Source organism: Vulpes lagopus, chromosome 8 (genome assembly GCF_018345385.1).
Source record: "Vulpes lagopus strain Blue_001 chromosome 8, ASM1834538v1, whole genome shotgun sequence".
NCBI classification, from domain to species: domain Eukaryota; kingdom Metazoa; phylum Chordata; class Mammalia; order Carnivora; family Canidae; genus Vulpes; species Vulpes lagopus.
Genome location: NC_054831.1, coordinates 20468184 through 20490523, shown reverse-complemented (window position 1 = coordinate 20490523; position 22340 = coordinate 20468184). Strand labels below are relative to the sequence as shown.

Below are 22340 nucleotides of genomic sequence, written 5' to 3'. Positions count from 1 at the left end.
CTCTTTTAATATACAAAACATTTCAGAAGATGACATTCACTTTGATAATGGCTAACTTAAAATCCAGTTACAAATCAATATTCTTACTAAGTGTTATTTATATTCAGCACCTATCAAAAAAAAAAGAAAATTATAACCAATCCTTAAAAAAATATAGGGGATGAGAGGTAAAAATACAAATTACATAAATAAGTAATAAAAAATACGTAAGCTGCTAGGTACCTAGGGAAAAAGATACTTTTACATATAAATGCAGACACAGCCAAGTATGGGAAGTATTTATTGTTTCTCTAACATACTGAAAAACAGTAAGATCCTTTTAATTTTGTACACGGTAGGGTCCTTCATCCTGCTATAGACTTCAGGAAGTCGAACGGGAATGAACAGTTAACAATAATTCCGGCACTTGTACAAGGTAAATGTAAAGATCTTTACAAAATCCTGCCATGCAAGTCACCAAAGCCTCAAAACACATCTGTGAGGTGGGTGGGGCCAGATTTTCATTCCTATGACCATAAGCAAACTGAGGCTGAGAGGTTAAGCCACTTGCTCAAGGTCACCTGATCCAGGGTACTTTTCTCTGTCTATAAGGATCCCCCAGCCCCCTAGTCCCCAGCTCCTGGCCTCAGGAAGCATGAAGCAGCCCTGCCCTTCACAACTAGCTCCCCTAGTCACTGCCATTACCGGTCCCAGCCAACACTGCGAATCCCGGAGCCAATATCATGCTAAGGGAAAAAAAAAAAAAAAAATGAGACATCACAGCCCCGTCCACTCTAGTGCCTTCCAGAAGGCTTCTTACATAAGATGCTGGCCATGATGATGATGGAGGGAGGGAAACCATGCTATAGGTCCTAAGATAATACAAACAGATTTTAAGGGTAGAGGGGGCGCTCTTTAAAAAAATAATAATAATAATAAATAAGGTCTCGATTGTTTGCTTTTTAAATGTGTTTCTCTCCACCCCGTCAAAATGAAACTGCCTTTTGCATTCAAGAAGACAACAAATTACTTAAGGCTTTGCAGCAAATCTGCTCCCCACCCACCCCCACTCCCCAGACTCCTTCCTCCAGAGCAGGGAACACACAACGTTGCATCCCCCTGAGCCCAGCCCTTTCGGATCCTGAGTCTTTGGCCTTCGAGAAAAAGCTAGTACCCACCCTCGCCTAGCACAGCCTGGCTCATCCCATCCAGTCCTCCGAGCACACGCCCCCTCCCCTGTGCATTTGTTTCCACGTCTCCCTCCTGCGGATGGGTGTGCCCTTGTGCATCCAGAGGAAGCCGGGGTGTCGGTGGCTGAGGAGGAAACCAGCCCCAACACATCTTGAGTTCACCAGGATTCCTCGGTCTCTGCCCAGCCACCAGCCGGCCAACTCCAACTGCACATCATTATATAACAATGAATGGCCCTCGCGTTCCTCCCTCCCCGGGATTTTATTCGGGGCTGCAGAGAGCCAGGACTGGGGGGTGGGGGGGAGATGGGGGGCAGGAGAGCTTCGGCGAAAGCAAGAACCTGCGGTTCATCGCTGCAGCACCGCAAACGCGCCGCGTCGATGCTTTTCCTCGCGATTTGCACACCAGCAGCCCGAGGCCCAGCGCCTGCAGACACCTCGGCCGCGGCGATCATTGTGTGGCCGAGGCCGGGCCGGGCCATCTGCTCCGCGCGTCGCGCAGCGCCATTAGCTCTGCAGCCGGCTCGGCGCTGTCCCCAGCGCCCACCCTCCCAGCCCGCTTTGTGTGCGCCTCTTCGGCTGCAGGGGAGGCAGAAAGACGCCCAGAGCCCCGCCGGGGTCCCCCCCCAACACCGCGGGCGAGGGAGCCGAGAGGGCCACCCAAACCCAGTCCCTGATCAACAAAAAGCCCACGCCTGACCCCCCCGCCGCCCCCGCACCCTGGTCTGCTCATCACCGCGTCCCTGTTTTTCCTTCCTCTTTCCACATCATCCTGGTCCTCCCTGCCCTTTCCAGCATCCCTCTGCTGTCATGACGCCTCGGGGCTGAAGCCCGAGGAAAGCTCCAGAAAGCCTTTACGGTGGGGGCGGGAGACACAGGGGGAATCCAGATCTCCATCCACCACCGCCACCCCCACCTCCCCATCCAGCTCCCGGAGCCCAGCCTCACAGCACGCAGCCCCGAGAACAATATCCGAGCTTCCAGCGTGCACATTCAATCTGGCATCCATTTGCTTACGCCCCGCAGGCCGGCACTGCAGCATCTCGGACTGACAATAAAAGGATACGGCGGCCCCGGCGCGCTACCTAAGACGCCCTTTCATGCACTTACGCTCCCATTTTAACGCCTTACAAATCCTGTAGCTCACAGTCCTATGTGATTGCATCTCCCACCACCACCACCACCACCATCGCCTTCTTTAGCAAAAGGGGGGGGGGGGGAGGAAAGAAAAAAAGAAAAGTTGGGTTCCTCTTCCTCCCCCTCCTTTAAAACAAAAAAAAAAAGAAAAAAGAAAAAAGAAAAACCCTTAAATGTTCTTTGCCACAAAAGGTTGCTGGCCGATCGCAGATTTCCCAGGTACCAAACTCACCGTGATGCGTGGAATATTTTTCTTCCCCTGATAAGACATCTCTCTCTCTCTCGGTTAAAAATAATAATAATAGTAATAATTTCAAGAGGACAGCTTTAAAGCCAAAATTGCCAGGAAAGAGATGGTTTTTTTTTTGTTTTTTTTTTTTTTTTTTTTTTTTTGCAGCCCTGGAAAAGGTGCAACCGCTTAGCCGGTCTTGCTGATAGCAGATTTCAGGAACGTTAAGGGATAAATGCAATCCTCTGTCTCTCTTCCTCTGCTCCAACACAGCCCCAGCTAGGGCGGAAAAAAAAGAAAGAGAGAGAGAGAACAGGAGGGAAGGGGTGGAAATAAACTACAGCAATAAAAGCCTCGGTTCAAGTCGGCCACCGCGGCGCATGCGCCGCCAGCCACTCCCTTTCCTCTCAGGCTAAAGCCATCCGCTTCGAGAGAGACGAGCCCTGATTGGCCACAGTCGTGGGAGATGCAAATGAGCGCCGGCGGGGAGGGGAGGGGCGCGGCGCGAGAGCGCGAGCGCTGCAGTGTGGCTCCGAGGGCGGCGGTCGGGGCGTGCGCCCGAGCGGGGAGCGCGCCTTTCGCGCCCTTTCTGTAGGCCGGGGCGCCGGGGCCTGGGGCTGGCAGCCGCCCCAACGCAGCATCAGCGACCCAAGGACAATGGGGGGTGGCCCTGACGGGCCGGGCAGCCCAGCCCGGAGACGGCGGGCTCCGCTGCAGCCCGAGCGGCACGCACCCGCTCGCGCGCGCCCCGCTGGATGCCCGCCCGCGCGCCAATCCGCGGAGGCCGCCGCTGCAGCCCCGCGTGGGGTGACTGCGCCGAGCCAATGGCTTTGCTGGCGGCGAGCGCGCGACTGCACCGCCGGCCGGCGCCGCGCAGCCCGGGAGGGGCGCCCGGGCCCTCCTCCCGCCGCCTTCGCCCTCCGCGAAGGCTCGCTCGGCCTCCGCCCAGGAGTCGGCGGGGAATTGGGGTGGCCGCGCGCGGAGGGAAGGGCGCCGCCGCGCCGGCCACGCCCGTGCGCCCCCGGGCCCCGGAGAGGGGCGGCTGGATGCGGGCGGGGCGGGGGCCAGCGAGCCCGCGGCCTGTCGGCGGCTGCAGAGGCCGAAGCCCTTAGTGCAGCGAGCAGGGAGGGAGGCCGCGCTGCAGCTGGGACAGAGACGGGAGAGACAGGACACACCCCGCCCTGAAAGCCCTTTTCTGTCCGCCCCCCGCGCCCCCGCAGGTTGAGGTTGAGGCCCAGCCTAGGGCCCAGCTCTCTGGAGCAGTCCCGCCCACGCCCATCTGGGGGATTACAGGGGCGCATTCCACCCCGGGGCCTGCAGATCTGTTGAAAAACTCGGGATCCAAGTGCTGTAGACGGGGCCTCCACATCATACAATGGGACAGAAAGAGGAGATGGGGAAAGCAGGAGGAGCAAAAGGTCTTACATTCCCCCCAAGAAGGGGAAACTGAGTCAGGCAGAAACCCTCCGGAATCCGAGTTAAAAGCATAGGCGACTCTTTGCCTCCCCGCTCAGAGGTGCTAGTCGCGATTTAAACGGCGCTCAAGGCCTCTCTTCTTGGCGCTAGCAGTTGAACAGGCCTGGAAGCGCCACGCACCCACCCGCTGTGCTGGTCCTAATAGCGCACTAGCGCTCTTCCTGCAGAATCCCAGTAGGAGAAATGAGCCAGCCGGTCCACTTGATCCAGAACAATCTCCCAGGGGGTCATCTCTTTGGAGATACTGCCCAAGCAGGTACAATGACTAGAAACATCTAGACAGGCTCATGGCTTTAGGTTTCTCTGCTTCAGATCAAACAATAGATAGAATCCTTCCATAATCTAGGCCATCAGGCAGCCGTGGAAAAAAAAAAAAAAAGGAATCTATTTAATTGGCTCATACCTGCTCAGCAAAGATTAGCCAGATAAATACAAAATAATCCTGGGGCTACTGTGGCCCCACATTCCAATGTCTTTCTGCTTGTGGCTGCTTTGGATGATTGTCCAGAAGGTGTAAACTGTACTCTTCAACTCCTTTTCTGGTAAATTCTAAAGTCCCAGAAGGGAGCTGTGGGGGCATGCAGCAAGCTTCAGAGCTGGTTAATTCATTCAAGTTCCAATTAGCTGTGCATCTTGAAAACAAAGTGGAAGCACTCCCCCCTCCAACTATGTGATGTGCTAAGAGCAAAATGACAATGTCAGCAGGTATTAGTGTCAGCCTGTAAGGGTTAAAGTCACAAGTCTGAGAAAGCTAAAATGTGCCCTCCTACCAGTGAAAGCCAACTGTAGGTTCCAACCCGGGCAGGGGCAAGTGTTCTATTAGATCATGAGTAAAATACCACTAAGCAAGCAAGCAAATAATGAGATTCAAATTAATTTAAAACAGATTGAATTCTAATTCAGTTGTTTGTTAATATATTCTTGTTAAATTTTCCTGCTCCTGAACGGTTTGATCTTAACGGGTTTAACTATATCTTGTTATTTACTAATTTGCCATTGAATAGTTTGTTTTGTAATAAAAGCTTTAAAAAATATATTTATTTCAGAGAGAGAGGAGGGGGAGAGGGAGAGAGAATCCCAAGCGGACTCCCTGCTGAACGCAGAGCCAGCCCCATGCTGGGCTCAATCCCAGGACCTGGAGACCATGACCTGAGCAGAAGCCAAGAGTCAGGACGCTCAACAGAATGAGCCACCCAGGCGCCTCTGTAATAAAAGCTTTTATGTCAGTCTTATTTGCATCAGCCTTATTTCTGGAGCCATCAATATGAGGTTCTTAGTCCATGATGATGGACATTTCCACTCCTACATATCCAAAGCTTTAGGGTTTAAATTCATTTGTTTAACTAGGGCCTAAGGGTATTTAGCATAAAGAAGATACCGAATAGTCTTAATTGGTCAAGGAACTGTCTGCAATCCGAGTTTCTTGCCAGGCTTCCTGCTCAGTGTGTTGCAGAAAAATAAAGGGGGCAGGGAAGAATTTTCCACCCACTCTGCACTGACAGACCTATATAATATACATTGTTTTTTTTTTTTTTTCATATTGTCTTTAGACACTTGATGAAAATTCCTGTCAGGTTACAAATCGTTCTCTCCAAACCAAATATTTTAGTCTGTTCTTGGGCAGGATTTTTCTAGAGTTTTAAGGAATTCAGTGCATATCAAACATGAAAAAAGGGCAGACTACCCAGGTTCTGTATCAGTCTCTGACCACAGCCTTCAGCGAGACAGAGGTCTCTTGACACCCATGCCTCCCTCCCTACGCTCCCATGGGGTGCATGCAGACATGGACCAGTATACACGCTGCCCCTTGAGAAGGCCATGTGCCTTCTCAAATCCGTGCCCTGCCCTATGTTGTTCCCTTCACCTCCCTCCCTCTTCCCCCAACCCTCCCTCTAAAAGTGAGCTTAAAGTTCACCACCTCCGAGAAGTCCACCTCCCTGCTGCCTCCTGTCGTATTAACCTCCTGTATTCACCGCCACTGGGACCTGCATGCTCCCATATTGTGACTCTGCTTTTCTTCGATCCGAACAGGACTCCTAAAAGCTAAGAGCCTTGCATTTCTCTTTGTGCGGTGACCAACACGCTGCCTGACCTGTGGCAGGGGCCCTCAATGTCTGATATACAGCTAAATGCTGTCGTTGCTATTCCAAGAGAAAAGAGTCCTTCCGTGTCACTGCCAGGGTGAGTTTGAATGTCACAAAATCCCCCAACTCAGCCTTTCTCATAGCCCTGTCGCCTTGCTGGGTCTTCCTTCTCCCCCCTCAAGTTCCAGAAACTGCAGGAGAACCTTATTATAATGATGCAGCTCATTATTCCTGGTGTGGGCGTAGCTGCCTGAATTTTAAGCCAAGGATCCCCTAAGCAAAGCTGCCACATACCACCAAGCCTGATTAAATACAGGAGAGAGCATCCAGTTCAGAGCTCTAGAATCCTACAAGGCATCTCTGGTCATTTTCCACCACCACCACCCCCCCTACCGCCCCGAGCACCCGTTTCTCAGATCATTCTCTTCTCCACCCTTCCATTATTCTTTGTACGTGCTGGCCTGGTACCCTTTATCGTGTTGCACCACCTACCCTATACCACCCTCACCTATACCATGATGAGGTGAGCAGGATTTTCCTTCCCCTGAGAGTTTGAGCTCACAGAGACTGGGAACTCTTTGAGACTTCTTCATGTCTTACCTTTTACAGGGCCTAACAGGGTGGTGGTGCCACCCTGGTGGCACCTAGAGGTGGTGGTGGTGTCTAGAGGGATGGGCCACCAGGAGAGATGTATGAGTGATGGCATCCAGTCAGGATTTTTTTTTTTTTTTAAGATCTTCAAATCACCCAGCCTGCCGGGAACTGGGGGTGGGGATGTGAGGTCCCGTCAGCGGGGCACTGCAGGGTGACTGGGCTGTTTCCAGTTCCTCCACAGCCGTCTCAGACCAGGCCCACCATTTCTCTTGGTTTCATCTTCCCCCTTTGGGAGGCTGCGGTAGCCAGTTCTGCTTCTGCGGCCCCCCTGGACCTCCCTCTGTGGAAGTGCGACATTCAGAATGTCACAGAGTAGGGAAGCCCCCCCAACATACATTTTGACCAAAAGAGCAGAGCCCAGACATGGCAAAGAAGAGAAATCCCCAAGTCCCCACATTGCTGCAGGACTGCCACCAAGAGCTACAGCCTCAGATGCAGTCTGCAGAGGACGTTAAAATCAATGCAGTGGTAAAGAGAAAGTACCGGAATTCTTTCTTGCCAAAAACTAAGGGCACTGATGAGGACACTTGAGCTGGAAGTGATGCCTTCTTCCCTGCAGATGGAATCTGGCCATCTCTGTGAGCATAACCCTGAAGGGGTAGTCTGCAGAGGGACAGCCAACGGCAGGCCCATCCAAGCCTTTCCAGTGGGTGCATCCAGGGCTGCAGACTGGTGACCCGTGAGGGGTGGAAGTGACAGGCCCTCTGAGCCGGATGCTGCTTTTGCGAGCACTGGAAAGACTACTGGTCAGCTCGGGATGAAAGCACCCCAACTGAGTCCTAAGTGGGTGAAGACAAGAGGCTCCTCTGTCCCAGTCCTCTCGGACACTGGGACACAGAGGAAAGCATGCACTGCAAATCAAGTAGCCTTCGGCTTTTTCTCCTCTGATGACGCCTTCATGACCTACCTTGCACATCATCCTCTGTGTGACTACAGATCTTTCCTGGGGTCTTTCCTGCCCCAGCTGGAGACAGGCAGCAGCTTGCTTTGGCCGTCATGCCTGCGGCCGCCCTCTGGTGGCAAATGAGGAGAGTGCGTTTTTGGGTCCCCTCCGTCCTCAACTCAGGATCAGGAAAGGGCCTGGTCCCAGGGTTCCTGGAGTGATTTTGCCTCTGCTTTGGAATCACCTGGGGCCCCAACTCAGCCCTTTTGATTTGAATCTCCAGAGATAAGGCCCAGTCTACCTCTGACCAGGAGCCCACCACACCCTACTTTTTAGAGAAGAGGAAGCTGGGAAAACATGGACTAGCTTGCACTCAGGTCTCAGGCCTACGCAGGACTTTTTCTCCTTCCCCAAAGTAGGGATGGCCCTTCTCTTCACCCCATGGGGACATCTTATGAAAGAGTGGTAAATATTCCCGCTATCCTTCCACCTGATTGCCTCCTAGGAAAACACTCCTTATGCAGTCCGTAGGAGGCAATTCACATTCATTGAGCACCTGTTGTAGTCTAGGCAAAGCTTTTAAATACATCTTGTTTAATCCTCCCCAAAAATCTTACTAAGGAAGTCTTTGTATCCCTATTGTATAGGGAAGAGAATAAAACTCAAAGAAACCTTTTGTTCCAGGCCCAGGTGCTGGAGAGAGAGTGAGAACAGGATGCTAACCCAGGCCCCTGCGACCCCCACAGCTCAAGGCGCTAGTTCTTTAAATGATAAAGTACTTCCATAGCAGAAATTAGTACCCAGCTAGTGAAGGAGGTGGGTGTAGGTGGCCTGCTGGATCTTTCTTTACCCCTTCCCAGTGCCCCCCTGCCACGCCAGGCTCCAAGGACTTCTGCACTTCTTCCCCATTTCCCCTTGTCTCCAAATCAATTCTCCATCCCCCTTTCTTCAGTACCCAGCAGGATTCCGTTTGTCAGTTTCTGTCAGTTTCTGTCAGTTTCTCTCATTGGAAACATAATAGATCAACACCAAGGTTTAAATGAGCAATGAACCCTGAACAATGCTACCCCTGAGCTAAGAGGGCAAGGCCCTGATGGGCTTCCTGCCTAAAGGCCATGCAGACTGTCCGGATGGCCTCCTTTCCCAGCCTCATCCTGCCCTCCCTGCCTCTACAGCACCCCTGGTTCCTGCTGCTGCTGTGGTCCCCTCCACTTTTTCCATTCACTGCAGGGAGGGCTCCTTCTCAGAGTCAGTGCCCTCTTCTGGGACACTCTCCTTGACCCCTATGTGAAGTCAGCCCACATATTTGTTACCTTCCTTATCTTGGCAGCTGCTTAAGAGCAGCGATCAACAGTGGGAAGTATTTGGCGTGTTTGTTTACATCTGTATTTTGGAATCTCCGACTCGCATCTGCAGACTCCCTGAGCCACCTGGTTCCCAGCCCCACCATGCCAGTCCTCCAGCCCAGGGGACCCAGGCCTCAGCTTCCACCTCTGCCTCCCTGATGTGCACCTGCCACCCCGCAAGTCCTCATTCACCCAAGTTTTTAAAATGCTAGATGGCAAGAATTCACCTCATTGGGTTGGGTCACAAGTGACCTGAGGACCAGCTACTTGTGGCAGCGTGTGTAGATTTCTCTCCCCCTGGGACCTGGCCTTCAGGTACCCCGGCCCTGGCCTTCCCCAAGCATGACTCCACCAGCTTGGCCTGTGATAGCTGCAGGTGGGTCCTTTGGCCAAGCCTACGCTTTGGGCTTGGGCTGCAACACACTTAGGAAATAAAGCCAATCCTCATCAGTCTGGGCCCTCTTTGGTTCAGAAGCTGTCAGTTCCACAGAGGGCTGAGACAACGTGTCAACCGGGTGTCCAGAGAGTCTAAACAATTCGTCAGGAGCTTAAGTCTCTTAGAAGAATCAAAGACTGAGAATTACTCACTTATTCAAAAACATACTGTGTGCCTCTAGCCCGGTCGCTCAAACAGGTCCCCTAGAGACCTCTTTGGGGGCGATTTATAAGCTTAGTCTGTGAATTCTTGGAAGTAGTCCATTTGGATACTGTAAAGATTTAAAGATTTGCTGGCTTTTCCCTTCATCAGATTGGTCTTCAGCTCCCCCCTCCACTCCCGCCTCACTCCCCTCTCCCCTGCCAATCACAGGGCTCCAGCCCAAGAAAACCAAAGGGTAATGGGGAGGCGAGCTCACAAGCTCCTCACCCACAGCCCCCTGGGCTGTCAGGCCTTGTGCACGGTGAGGCCATGGGGTGAGGGGACACACTGCTTCCTGGTCTCCAGAGAAACCGTGCTCCTCTGCCCTGGGCCTGGGCCTCTGCAATGTCCTCTCACCAAAGACGGGGCACCATCCAACTTCTGAGCATGCCCGGCCTCCCTCTAGAAGCAGAACAAGATCCAATGGGACCAGGCAGATAAGGAAGTCACGGAAATTTACACCCATCACACATGTGGGCCTTTAAACCGGATTCTACACCCACGGGCCACACTGACTTCGTGTAGCATGCACTCAAACCAGAAGAGGAGTCTGAGTGCCACAGGAGTTCCCTTCTCTTCCTCAGGAATTTAGGAATAAAGTTAAATTAGTAAAACAGCCCCTTTTAGGTGATTGGCTGAGACAGGAAGACAGTAATCCCGGGGGCCTGAGAGACTAAGAGCCATGGCCTCATTTGGGGTGTCACCATCTTTCCTGTGCTGAATTAAGTGCCCTGCTGCTTCTGGATCTTATGCTGTCCCAGATCAGTACTTTTCCCAACATGCAATCTGACCATGTTACTCTTCTCCTTCGAATGCTTCCATGGCTCCATGATACCTGCATGACAAAGTCCAAAATCCCTAGTACTGTGTCCAGGCTTCTTGCATAGTTTGGCTTCTGCCTACTTCTCTAGCCTTCTTGAGCGCCGTCTGCATCCCTGTGCCACATCCCTGTGCCACACCCCGTGCTCCAGCCACATCAAACTCTTCACCTTCCCTGGGTATGCCAGGCTGTTTGTAGCCTGTGTCTCAACTCATATTTCCACCTCTTCCAGCACCCCATCCCCTCCCTGACCTCTCACACCAACCCCTCCTCTCTGCAGCACTCCACAATCACCAGGTAGAGCTGACCACTCCTGTTGTGCACACCTGGGCCCTATAAAGACTCTTAGCAAAGGGCCTGAAACAGTTTGCTGTGTAATTTCTTTACGCACCCTTTCCTCCTTGACAAGAAGCATCTTGATGGCAGAAAACTATACTTTCTTTCTGCAGCATGAACCATAAGGCCATGCATACACACACAACACATTCTGAAAGAATGGATGGATGGGCAGGTGCATGGACAGATGGATGAATGGATGAATAGATGGGTGGGTGGATGGATAGATGGATGGGCAGATGGATGAATGGATGGATGAGTGGGTGATGGATGGATGGATGGATGGATGAAGAATGAACAGATGAGTAAATGAATAAGCTCCCTGAACAAAAGTCCCAGTTATATAGTTACACAGGGACTTGAGTCTAAAATGATCTTCTAAGGCACAAAGCTCACAACCAGGCTTTGTCCTCAGCCCCTTCTGTTTACTTCAAGTTCCCAGGAAGACCAGTGGGTACTCTTGAAAGCCATTCACTCCTGCCAGAGAAGACTGCAGAACTGCCACTTGGGCCTGGGTACCTCTAACTTGCTACCAGCACCACTGTGTACACATAGATGGATTAGGCACTTTCTGGGAGATACTCTTCATGTTGCAGAAAAGTCAAGGATCAGCAGACATGTCTCCAGACACTTCTCCTTAATGCAAACGGGATAAGAGACCTTGAAGAAAGGACATCTTCACAACGCTGGCATCTCCCAGGGTGACAAATATCCTTGGTTGGTATGGGGGATGTTCAGATAGGCAAAGGCAGGTTGAAGAAGTTTATACACTGTAGAATGTTCTTTCGATCCAGTACAAATATTCCTTATCCCTTATCCTTCCCCCTTCCACTATTTTTCTTTCTTTCTTTTTTTTTTTTTTTTTTTTTTTTTTTTTTTGCTTTATTAAGTCATTTGGTCATTTTTGCCTACAAAGCACCAGAAGTAGTCATCATCTTGTGGACGACCAAGGATATCACTAAAGCTGCAGGGGTCTGAATCCTAAACTTGTGACCCCCGGGAAGCCAGTGGTTTAAGACTTTCCCTTTCAGCTCCCTTTGGGGTAAGACCAGAGCTGAGAGACAGCATGAGCCCCACACTTTCCTGAGTCCTCCCATCCTGAGGAGACTAGATCTGGGCATTCACAGGACAACCTCCAAATCAGATGGTGGAGAAGAAGCAGGGAAGAATAGATCAAAGCCATTGTAGTTTTAACTAGCAAGGCTACGGCAAAATGTAAGGCTGCAACATCATAATAAAAAAAATATAGCATGCAGTATCAGGACACTAGGCCATTCCTGGCTTAAGCTGGCCCCTCAGCTATGGATAGCCACAGCCAGGTGGCCAAAATGCAGCTTGCTTGCATCATTATTTCAGACCACTGAGGTTAATGCTCAGCATAGTTCTTACTGGGACAACCTGGAAGCTTCCCCCACTAGCTTGTGCAAGTTAATTTGGTGCTCAGGATGATAGCAATGAGCAGGTCAGTAGACCGTGGGCCAACTCCTCCTCTGCATCCATCATCTTTCTAGGATAACAACCTGCCCAAATGCCTGGTTCTCCCTCTTCCGACAGTGGCAGGGACTTTCTGACAGTTTCCTCCGTATTTAACACATAAACCAAGTAGCTCTCCTGTGACCATTGTGTCTGCCCACACCAACCAGCTAACACATCCCCAAGAGAGAGACAGTATCATTTGGAGCATTACAGGCTGTGGCAATCATCAAAGCATGAGGAATAGGGAGACCCAAATGGCTTCAAGTTCTTCCTACCAAAGCCACCAAGACAGAGGCTCCAGGGGAAGAACTGAACAAAATTCTCTGCTGGTCTTTGCATCATCTTAAAAGAATCCTCTAGGCGTTAGTTTTCTCTGTATGATTATTATTCTCTTGCCTCAAATTTTCTGCAGATACCAAGAGGACCAAAAAGATCTTTTGCCAAATGTCGGGGGCTTCCTTTCTATTCCTTGTCTCATTTTTTTCTCCTTTTCCCTTCCCATCAGGTTTATGAGGTTTGCCTCAAAGCCATTATTAATGTCCATACCTGCCCCCAATTCTATGAATGCCTCATGTTGTCAAGCACATTCTTCAGTTTCCAGACAAGTCCAAATGGGATGCAAGTGTTGCAACGTGCCACAGTCAGGATTGTGTATTAGGTGTTTTCCTCTGAGACGGGATTCAGTATTTTGCAGTTAACAGTGGGCTCTTGTTCTACTCTCTTCAGTGATCGTTGCCTCCCCTCCCCCCGCAGGTACCTTTGGAGGGTGGTGGGTCCTGGGAGTTGGAGATGGGTCCCAGGCCCCTCCCAGGTGCCATCAACCCCTATGGCCTGGGTCTTGCCTGGTTCTTGCTAGTTTACCTCTTGAGGATTGAAGTCCAGCCCTGCACCCAGCCTGGTGGATTCTAGGAACTGGGATCTGATATGCACAGAAGACCTCCCAAGAAATGGCAGGTCTCCTGCAGAATGGCTGTTGTCTCCTTACCAGCTAGTGCTTCTTAGAGTGACCTACTCTTGGATCCCATCCCAGGGCTTTACTTAACTGATGGACCACTTGCCTTTGCACCTTGGCGATCCCCCTCACCCCCACCAACCACTGCCACTGCTGCCCATTTTGCTTGACATGGGACTCATGAGAGCTGAACTGTTTGATTGACTGTACTTGCCTGACTAAAGCACCAGTCCCAATCTCTGCCTCACAGTCACCTTCCTTACATATCCACTCTGGTGTAGGAGGACCTAGCCTATGGCATAGGAGGACCCTAGGGAAAGGATCACCACCCTTCCCATGGGAGAAACCAAGTCTTCCACCTGAAAGATGTTAGGATGTAATACCTTCTCCCCCCCACAGGATGTGTATCTCATCTTGTACGTTCAGAGTGCAGTGGATAGAACCAAGTTGGAGTGGAGGAGTCTACATCCATCTGACACCATCAAATCTCCATAACTCACCAAAGTTGCAGCCCAGAGATGGGAATTACACTTGTGTATGAGACAACATGAAACTCTGTGAGTCTTTCCTCTGACCCCCATCTTGGCTGTGTGACAACACCTAATTCATCAAGATAGACAAAATATAACAAATGTCTAATAAAAGGAATGATTTGTGACATGATACAACCTTTCATGTGCCTTCCATCCAGGGAGCTGTGCCTTGTAAAAGAACTTTCTTCCGTGAGTGTAATGTTCTGTATCTATTCTGTCCAACACAGTAGTCACTACCCCCACCCCCACCCATGGTTGTGTAGTATTCCAAACACAGTTAGTGTGATGCTGTGGGGGGACCCCAATTTTTAGTTTATTTCATTTAAGCCGATTTTAATTTAAATAGCTCCTTGTAGGTATTGCATTGGGTTGTGCAGATCCCAAAGCCAAGTCTTATAGCTGGCCTGAAGTGTTGGAGAATATGCAAGGCACAAACTGGTAGCTCATAGGCCAGATCAGCCCAAAGACATATTTTGTTTCACCATAGAGTGTTTTCAATGGATTTTTAACTTGGCCAAGATTTTAAAATGAGGATACTTCTCATGAAAAAGCCACATTTTTACGTGCTTTTGGAAATTCAGAAGCTCCAGGCAACTCTAGTGTCTCTTCATAGGTGGCATCAGGTGGCTGGAACAGGGTAGCAGCTGCCCCTGGAGAAGGGCCTGAGCTCTGTTTCTTTGATCTCCACACACCCCACCGGCCTCCCTCACACAGAGGCTGAGTTTCAGTTACTATCCAGCATTTACCTGGACCTTCTTCATTCATGACTGCTACACATCTACCCACCTGGCTCCAGGTAGCCTTGATGTAAGGTCTGCTCTAGCCAACCACAGACCTCACCCAACTTCTTGAACAAGATTCCTCTCTGTCTGTGACTTTGAAGAGCCTTAAATAAGCAGCAGAAGAAAAATAACTTATGAAACAGCTGCTATTCACTAAAAACTATTACATATGTTATTCACTTAATACTGTGAAATCAGTGGCATCCATCCCATTTTATAGATGAAGAGGCTAAAGGCTGGAAGAAGTTAAATAATTAAATTGAATAACTGAATCAAAATCAGATAGCCAGAAAGTAACATAGCCAACATTCAAACAGATAAATCTGACTCCCATGCACTCCATCTGTCCACCGGACAAAGTCATTTCCAGACCATCACACTCCCATTATCCTGCAGAAGCCCCACCCTCCAGTGCACTGGCATCAATCAGTTTCTGGCCATTTCTCCATATTTATTCAGGATATAAGTGATTGGACCAGTCTTTCTCTTTGTGACCCCGCAGTGTGGCAGAGGCTGCTATCTGTTCACAAAATCCATGTTCTCCTCTTCTAGGATACACAAGTGCACCACATGTCCCAGCCTACTTAGCTATTAGATGTGCCAGGGTTCTAGCACAACTGAACCTGAATGGGAGGAAGGGGAGACCTATGGTTGTTTCTTCTAGAAACAGAGCTCTGTGTTCCTCCAAGCTCCTTTTTCCTTCTGGATGACTGAGATGATGCTCCCCAGACTATCTTGGGAGCTACATGTTGGCGGGAGGGCCATCAGCAGCCTGAGTCTCTAACTGCATAGAGCAGGGACCTTGTGCCTCTCCCCACTTGCCAATCAGGAACACACACCTTGAACATCATGAATATGATACAGAAATAAACTCCTCTTGTGCTTGAGCCATTGTATGTATTGGGGTCTATTTGTTACAGCAGCAGTATTCTTTCTATCAACTCCTATCATAATGCTGTTTGGATTTAAAATTTGTGACACACACACACACACACACACACACCACATGCACATCTCAATTCCCTCACCTTCTTGACTCCAGCAACCTTGGCCTGCCCTTATCTTCAGCCATGGCTTCTAGGCTTGGTGAAGCCTCAGCTCCACACAGCATCATCAAGGCCAGCTGAGTCATCTCCATCCTGGCTGACTTCCACAGACCATCACGTGATTGACTCTCAGCAGCATCCTTCCATTATTCCTCTTACCTTGAAACCTCTGGGTCCTGGACCAACCCCAAAACTCACTATTCCTGCACCAATACTGTAAAAGGATGCCAGAGAAAACCTACCCTGCCTTAAAGATTGGGATAGATAATCTCAGAAAAGCCCTTGACTGGGTCACACCCTCAGCTGTGTGTCTCAGCAGCTGCCATGACTTTTACCACCTCCTGCCCTCTTGGACTTCATAGTCTGACTGGCATGGCAGATGCTGAGCAAGGGACTACACGTGGAATGACTATTCCTAGCAGAGACTCATGTGTGCCTGACTTCTCTCCTTGTCTACAGTCTCATTGGAAGAGGACGGTCTGTTCAAGGGTTCTTTATTAATCTATGTTGTGTCCTACCTTCTTCCTATGAACCTCATCCTTTCTGCCACTTGCTCCCGTCAGCTTGGAAACACTCCAAGTTACTATCACACACACCTAGGCCCTATGTTCTCACCAGCTAATGCCTTGGGATTGCTCTTCCCTCATAGTCAAGTGTCTCCACCTCCTCAACTTCAGCTCCCACATGCTTTTCGGCCATTGTCATCTGGTACTTCCCCTAGCTCACTGAAAGAGCTCTAGCAAAGAGCCCCCTCCTTGGTAAACCTCAGGAACATTTTGCAGCCTTCATCTTAATTGACCTCCCTGTGATACTTAACATCACCTCTACTGTTTTTCTTCAAGTTCCCCTCCCTTGCTCTTTTGATGCCTTCCCTTTGGCTCCCCTATCTTTATGCCTCTTCTCTCTCTTTTTTTAATAAAGATTTTATTTATTTATTTATTTATTTATTTATTTATTTATTTATTTATTTATGTGAGACACACAGAGAGAAGCAGAGACACAGGCAGAGGGAGAAGCAGGCTCCCTGCAGGGAGCCCAATACAGGACTTGATCCCAGGACCCCGGGATCATGCCCCAAGCCAAAGGCAGACGCTCAACCCACTGAGCCCCCCAGGGGTCCCTATGCCCCTTGTATCTCAATGTTCATCCTTACCCCATTGTAAATATTGTTGATCTTTGACATTATCTCCTGAGTTTCTTTCTGTGCCATGGTTAATAATTAACCAGAAAGTACACCCCTCAAATGTTTCTGACTTCCAAATCTTCATCTCTGACCCCTCCCAACCTTCATTCACTCATCCAACAAGGATATATTAAGTGCCTCTTACTTTCCAAGGGATAGAATTTTGGGGAAAAAAAAAACCCAGAAACTTACACATGCCCTCATGGAAGTTACATACTATGAACAGGTAAAGAACCATATACAGGATACCTATGGATTGTGCTAAGCACTATCGATGACATAAACAGAGCATGGAAAGATGGAGGCACTTTAGAAATGGTGGTCTAGGAAGGGCTTTCTGGGCAGCTGACATCTAAGTGGGGATTCCGTCCCCAGAGCAAAAATTAGATCTTTGCCTCTGGAGGGAAAATTCTGGACTTAGCCTCAGGCAGCAGAGGTCAAAATTTAGACCCCACAGGGAAAAGTCAGTTGACTGGAAAATGAATTTAGAACTTCATCTCTGGAAGGAGATATCAGAGCTTCATCACTGGCAGCCAAGTTTCAAAGTTATTCTGTGACTTGAAAATGAAGCCTTAGCCCAAACTCTGAGAAGGAGCCAACCATTCAATCACCTGGGAGAAAAAAGTTCACATCAGAGAGTACAAAATGGTGGGAAAACTTTGAGGTAAGGATTAGGTGGTGTGTTTTTAGAACAGAAAGGAATCCAGCATGACTAGAAAACCGTGAGCAGAAGAGAGAGACAAAGAATAGGTCATAAAAGACCATGTTCTGAGTTCTGAGCCACCACGTAAGGAATCCAACTACCCTGAGGTTGCCATGATGTCAAGAAGCACAAACTACATAGGAATTCCAACAGACAGTCCCACCTGAGTCTTGCTTTTCTGCCGTCATCGCCAAGACGCCAGATGATTCCATCCCCAACTGTTCAAATCACTCCAAGCTACACAAGTTCCCCCAGATGGGTCCCCAGACATTGTAGAGTAGAGACAATACATCCCTCCTATACTGTATTCAAGTTCTCAGCCCACAGGATCCCTGAGCTTAATGAAACCATCATTGGCTTTTGCCACTATATTTTGAGGTAGTTTGTTATGCAGCAATATCTCCCTTGTATGACTAAAGTGAAAGCAGTAGGGAGGGGCCACATGTGGAGGACTTTCTAGGCCATGGAAATACATTTAGATTTTATTCTGTGTTTAAAAGGAAACCATTTGGGACACCTTGGTGGCTCAGTGGTTGAGCATCTGCCTTCAGCTCAGGGTGTGATCCCAGGGTCCAAGGATCGAGTCCCGCATCAGGCTCCCCCAAGGGAGCCTGCTTCTCCCTCTGTCTATGTCTCTGCCTCTTTCTATGTCTTTCACAAATAAATAAATAAAATCTTTAAAAAAAAAATAAAAGGAAACCATTTGAGTCCTTTAATCAGGGAAACAAAGTCTAGAAAATCCAACTCATGCTTTCTAGATATTGTTTTGGTTGCCGCATAGTTGGAGGATTGTTGGGACACAGTCTATAGGAAGGAGAAGCTGATCATGGCCAAGAGTAGGGTGGGGGCAGGTAGCACTAGGAGACATGGACAGGTATGGCATTTACTTTGCAGGTAAGGTGATATTAACAGCTACCACTTTTTCAGTAATTACCCTGCCTGGCACTGTTTTAAGTGCTTTACATGTATTAACTCAGGTTAATCCTCATAACTTACATTTAATCCTCATAAAACCCCTGTGGGCGGGGGGGACATTAAGAGATCAAGGAATTTTCTCCAGGACCCAAAACTAGTAAGTGGTAGAGCCAGGAATCAAGACTCTGGGGCCAGATCAGAGTCTATGTCCTTTCTCATGGCTACGGGCAACAGCAGCCACAGCTGGATTGGACGTAGGTAGGTGCCAGAAAACTCTCACACGTGAACCCTAGATCAGAGGCTGTGGGAGAATGGTGGTGCTCCTGGTCAACATAAGAAAGAAAGACAAGGAGAGAAGCAGGCTGATGTGGGAGGGTGAGAATATGCACCTGGTCAACATTTCCATGGGAGTGGAAGGAATTTCCATTTGAAGCATGGTAATTTGAGGATGCCTTTTAGACACCAAGTGGAAATAATAAAGTGCTCAAGTGAGAAGTCAAGGTTTAGGTTGTTTAGGAGTCATTAGCTCATGGATGGTAATTGCTATAGACTGACTGTGTCCTCCTCAAATCTGTACTTGAATCTTAATCCCCAGTGTGATGGTATTAGGGGGTGGGGCCTTTGGGAGAGGATTGCATCATGGGGACAGAGCCCTCATGAACGGGTTTAGTGCCTTTATAAAAGAGGTCCCAGAGGGCTCCCTTCCCCTTCCACCATGTGAGGACACGGTGAGAAGAGCTATCTATGAACCAAGAAGCAGGCTCCCACCAGATACCAATCTTCTGGTGCCTTGATCTTGGACTTCCCAGCCTTCAGAACTGTGGGAAGTAAATGTCTGTTGTTTATAAGCCACCCAGTCTGTGATGTCCTGTTATAGCAGCCTGAATGAACTAGGGCAGTAGTCAAAGCCAGAGGACACTATGAGACCATCTAGGGACAAAGTGAGGATGGAGGAGAGAAGACAGGTCAGCTCCCATATTTCCCATGCAATTAGAAAAAGATCTGCCTGTGAAGACGCAAAAGGAGAGATCAGAGAGACAGGCAGGGGGGTGTGGTATGATGGGCACCAAAAGAAGCCATGTTTCAGGTAAGTGAGAATGGCTGCTAAGGCTGCCGGGAGGCTGGAGAATATCCCCACTCAGACGACCCACTGGTGGACCCATCAGGAACACCGAGTGACAATCCCGTGGATCAACCTTTCTCTTTCCATTTATCCCTCTGCGTCTGGAAGGCTGCTGTGGTGGGATCACAGATGTTACAGCAATGGGATAAGATAGGGTGTCATTACTATGCATGGGTGGCTGCTCTCTCCCCTTCTCTGGGAGAGTCCAGTTCAGGTTCAAATTCCTCTTTAGACCCGGAGGCCCCACATTTGTAAAACTGATGATGTTCTTTCCTTTCTGGTGAGAAATGAGGAGGATCTGCAAATTGTAACTCCTGCCAGTGATACACAGGTGGATCACACTGAGGCCCACATGCACCTTTACCAAAAGGATAAATCATATCCGTGACAGAAACAGAGCATATGATGCTTGAAAAATCCCCAAAGAAAATCTCCCTGTACCCTGAAATTATGGCTGCTCACTTTTTTTAATGCTTCTATTAAAGGACAGAGATGAACCTGCCTCAAGCAACATTATCAGGTGTCATCAAGGCATTATTGGGTATCTGCTCTAATGCTTTCCCTGACCAGTTCTCCCTGAGTCTACCCCACAGAGCCTGGTTTGAGCTGTGGACACACTCGCTTACGTCCATCCTCAAGATCAAGTCAGTGGACATCCAGAACTTCTCAGACTTTCAGACACAAGTTCATCTCACCAGCAGAGGGCTGCAACCACTGTGAATAAAATCTAAATGTTATCTTAAGCAGTAAATAAAGCAGACTCTTTGAAGGAGCTCTGTCTTGAAGTGTCCCAAGACTTGTACTGAATCCAAATGTGGCCTGGCCTAGAGAATAGAAACATACCTAGTAAAAAAAAAAAAAAAAAGAAAGAAAAAAGAAAAGAAAAGAAAGAAAGAAACATACCTAGTTTTGTGAAAGTTATAAAACACACACCCGAGATCAGTCAGGATTACCTGCCAAGACCGTGGAGCATGGCGGGGTCTTCTCATGATATAAAATTACGCGTGGTCTTTAGCTGAGTCAACTATCTCCTATGGACTAACAGTAGGAGAGCTGAGATGTGAGGCAAGAAGAGAATAAAGGTCTCCCATGGGATGTTTCAATCCAGCACAGTGGGATTACTGGGCCATCCTGGACCACTGCACACCCAGGGCACTCCTCCCTATGTCTCTGAGGAAGTTCCAACAGGAACTGATTTATAGGAGCCAGAGCACAAAAAAATGAGCAGCGGGTAGAGAGGATTTTGCAAAGCATGACATCAAAACTAAAAACCTTAAAGGAAAAGATTCATAGAAATGTCTCAGTGTTATACATAAAATTAAAAGGCAGGCGACACAGTGCCTGGGTGGCGCAGTCAGTTAAGCATCTGCCTTCAGCTCAGTTTGTGATCCCGGGGTCCTGGAAGCAAGCCCCACATTGGGGCTTCTCCCTCTCCCTGTTGGTCCCCTGCTTGTTCTCTCTTGTTCTCTCTCTCTCTCTCTCTCTCTCTCTCTCGCTCTCTCTAATAAATGAATAAAATCCTAACAAAAAAGGCAAATGACAAACTATGAAACATTTAGAACCCATGACAGTGAAGAACTAATATCCTCATTTAATTCTTTACAGAACAATAAAATAAAAGTGAACATTCCAGGGTATTTAAAGATGAAACTAAATACACATTCATAAGAGAAGAAACAAAAAGGAAAATATGTCTAACCTTACTATTATTTAGAAAAAATAGGGGCAGCCCCGGTGGCTCAGCGGTTTAGGGCCGCCTTCCGCCCAGGGCCTGATCCTCCTGATCCTGGAGCCCCTGTCGGGCTCCCTGCATGGAGCCCGCTTCTCCCTCTGCCTGTGTCTGTCTTCCTCACAGGAAGTACACTGGCACTATATTTATAGAGGAAAAAAAACAAATAAAAATTTTAATATGCATATCCCTTGATACAAATTGATTCCTTTTTGGGCACCTGGGTGGCTCAGTGGTGGAGCATCTTGTCTTCGGCTCGGGTTGTGATCCCGGGGTCCTGGGATTGAGTCCTGCATAGAGCCTGCCTCTCGCTCTGCCTATGTCTCTGCCTCTTTCTGTGTGTCTCTCATGAATGAGTAAATAAAATCTTTTAATAAAAATGATTCCTTTTCAGGACGCCTGAGTGGCTCAGGGCATGATCCTGGATTCCCAGGTTCGAGTCCCATATCGGGCTCCTTGCATGGAGCCTGCTTCTTCTTCTGCCTTTGTCTCTGCCTCTCTTTCTGTTCTGTGTCTCTCATGAATAAATAAATAAAATCATTTAATTTTTTTAAATTAAAAAATTAAAATTAAAAAAATTAATAAATAAAATGATTCCTTTTCTCGAAACGTATCCTAAGGAAATCATTGGCAGATATGCATGTTTATGGATGTTCTTTGCAGTACCATTAGAAACAGTAAAAAAGTAGAAACAATGGAGAAACGTTTAAATTCATGAGATATCCAACCATGCAATTATTAATTTTTTTAGTGTGTGCAACATAGAGTTAAGTGGAAGAAGTAAGCTACAAAAGTTTATATAATACAATCCCATTTTTTAAATTAAAAGACTTTATTTTTTTAGAGCAGCTTTGTATTTACAGGAAAAAATGAGCAGAAAATACAGAAAGCTCTCATATAGCATCTTCCCCTCCCACAAACACAGTTCCTTTATTGTCAACGTATTAACACCTTGCATTAGGAGGACAGAGCTGATGAGGTTTGTGTTGATACATCATTATTCACTAAAGTCCATAGCTAGTCCACACTAGGGTTCACTAGTCCACACTAGGGTTCACTCTTAGAGTTACACATTCTACGGATTTGGACAGATGTAGGATAGCATCCATCACCGAAGTATTACAGAA

General features: G+C 48.5%; 1 protein-coding gene across 2 annotated transcripts in view; it reads right to left on the bottom strand.

Annotated features, from left to right (window-relative positions):
• Window positions 1-22340, bottom strand: part of DPYSL2 (dihydropyrimidinase like 2) — a 136890-nt gene that overhangs the window by 71239 nt on the left and 43311 nt on the right. The window contains exon 1 of one of the 2 annotated variants that reach the window (XM_041766355.1): window positions 2539-2949. The exons of the other annotated variant lie outside the window; for it this stretch is intronic. Within the exon in view, the coding sequence (XP_041622289.1) occupies window positions 2539-2577 (39 nt within the window). The 5' untranslated portion in view covers window positions 2578-2949. Of the gene's footprint in view, window positions 1-2538; window positions 2950-22340 lie in introns of those variants that run through there. 2 annotated transcript variants of the gene reach the window in all.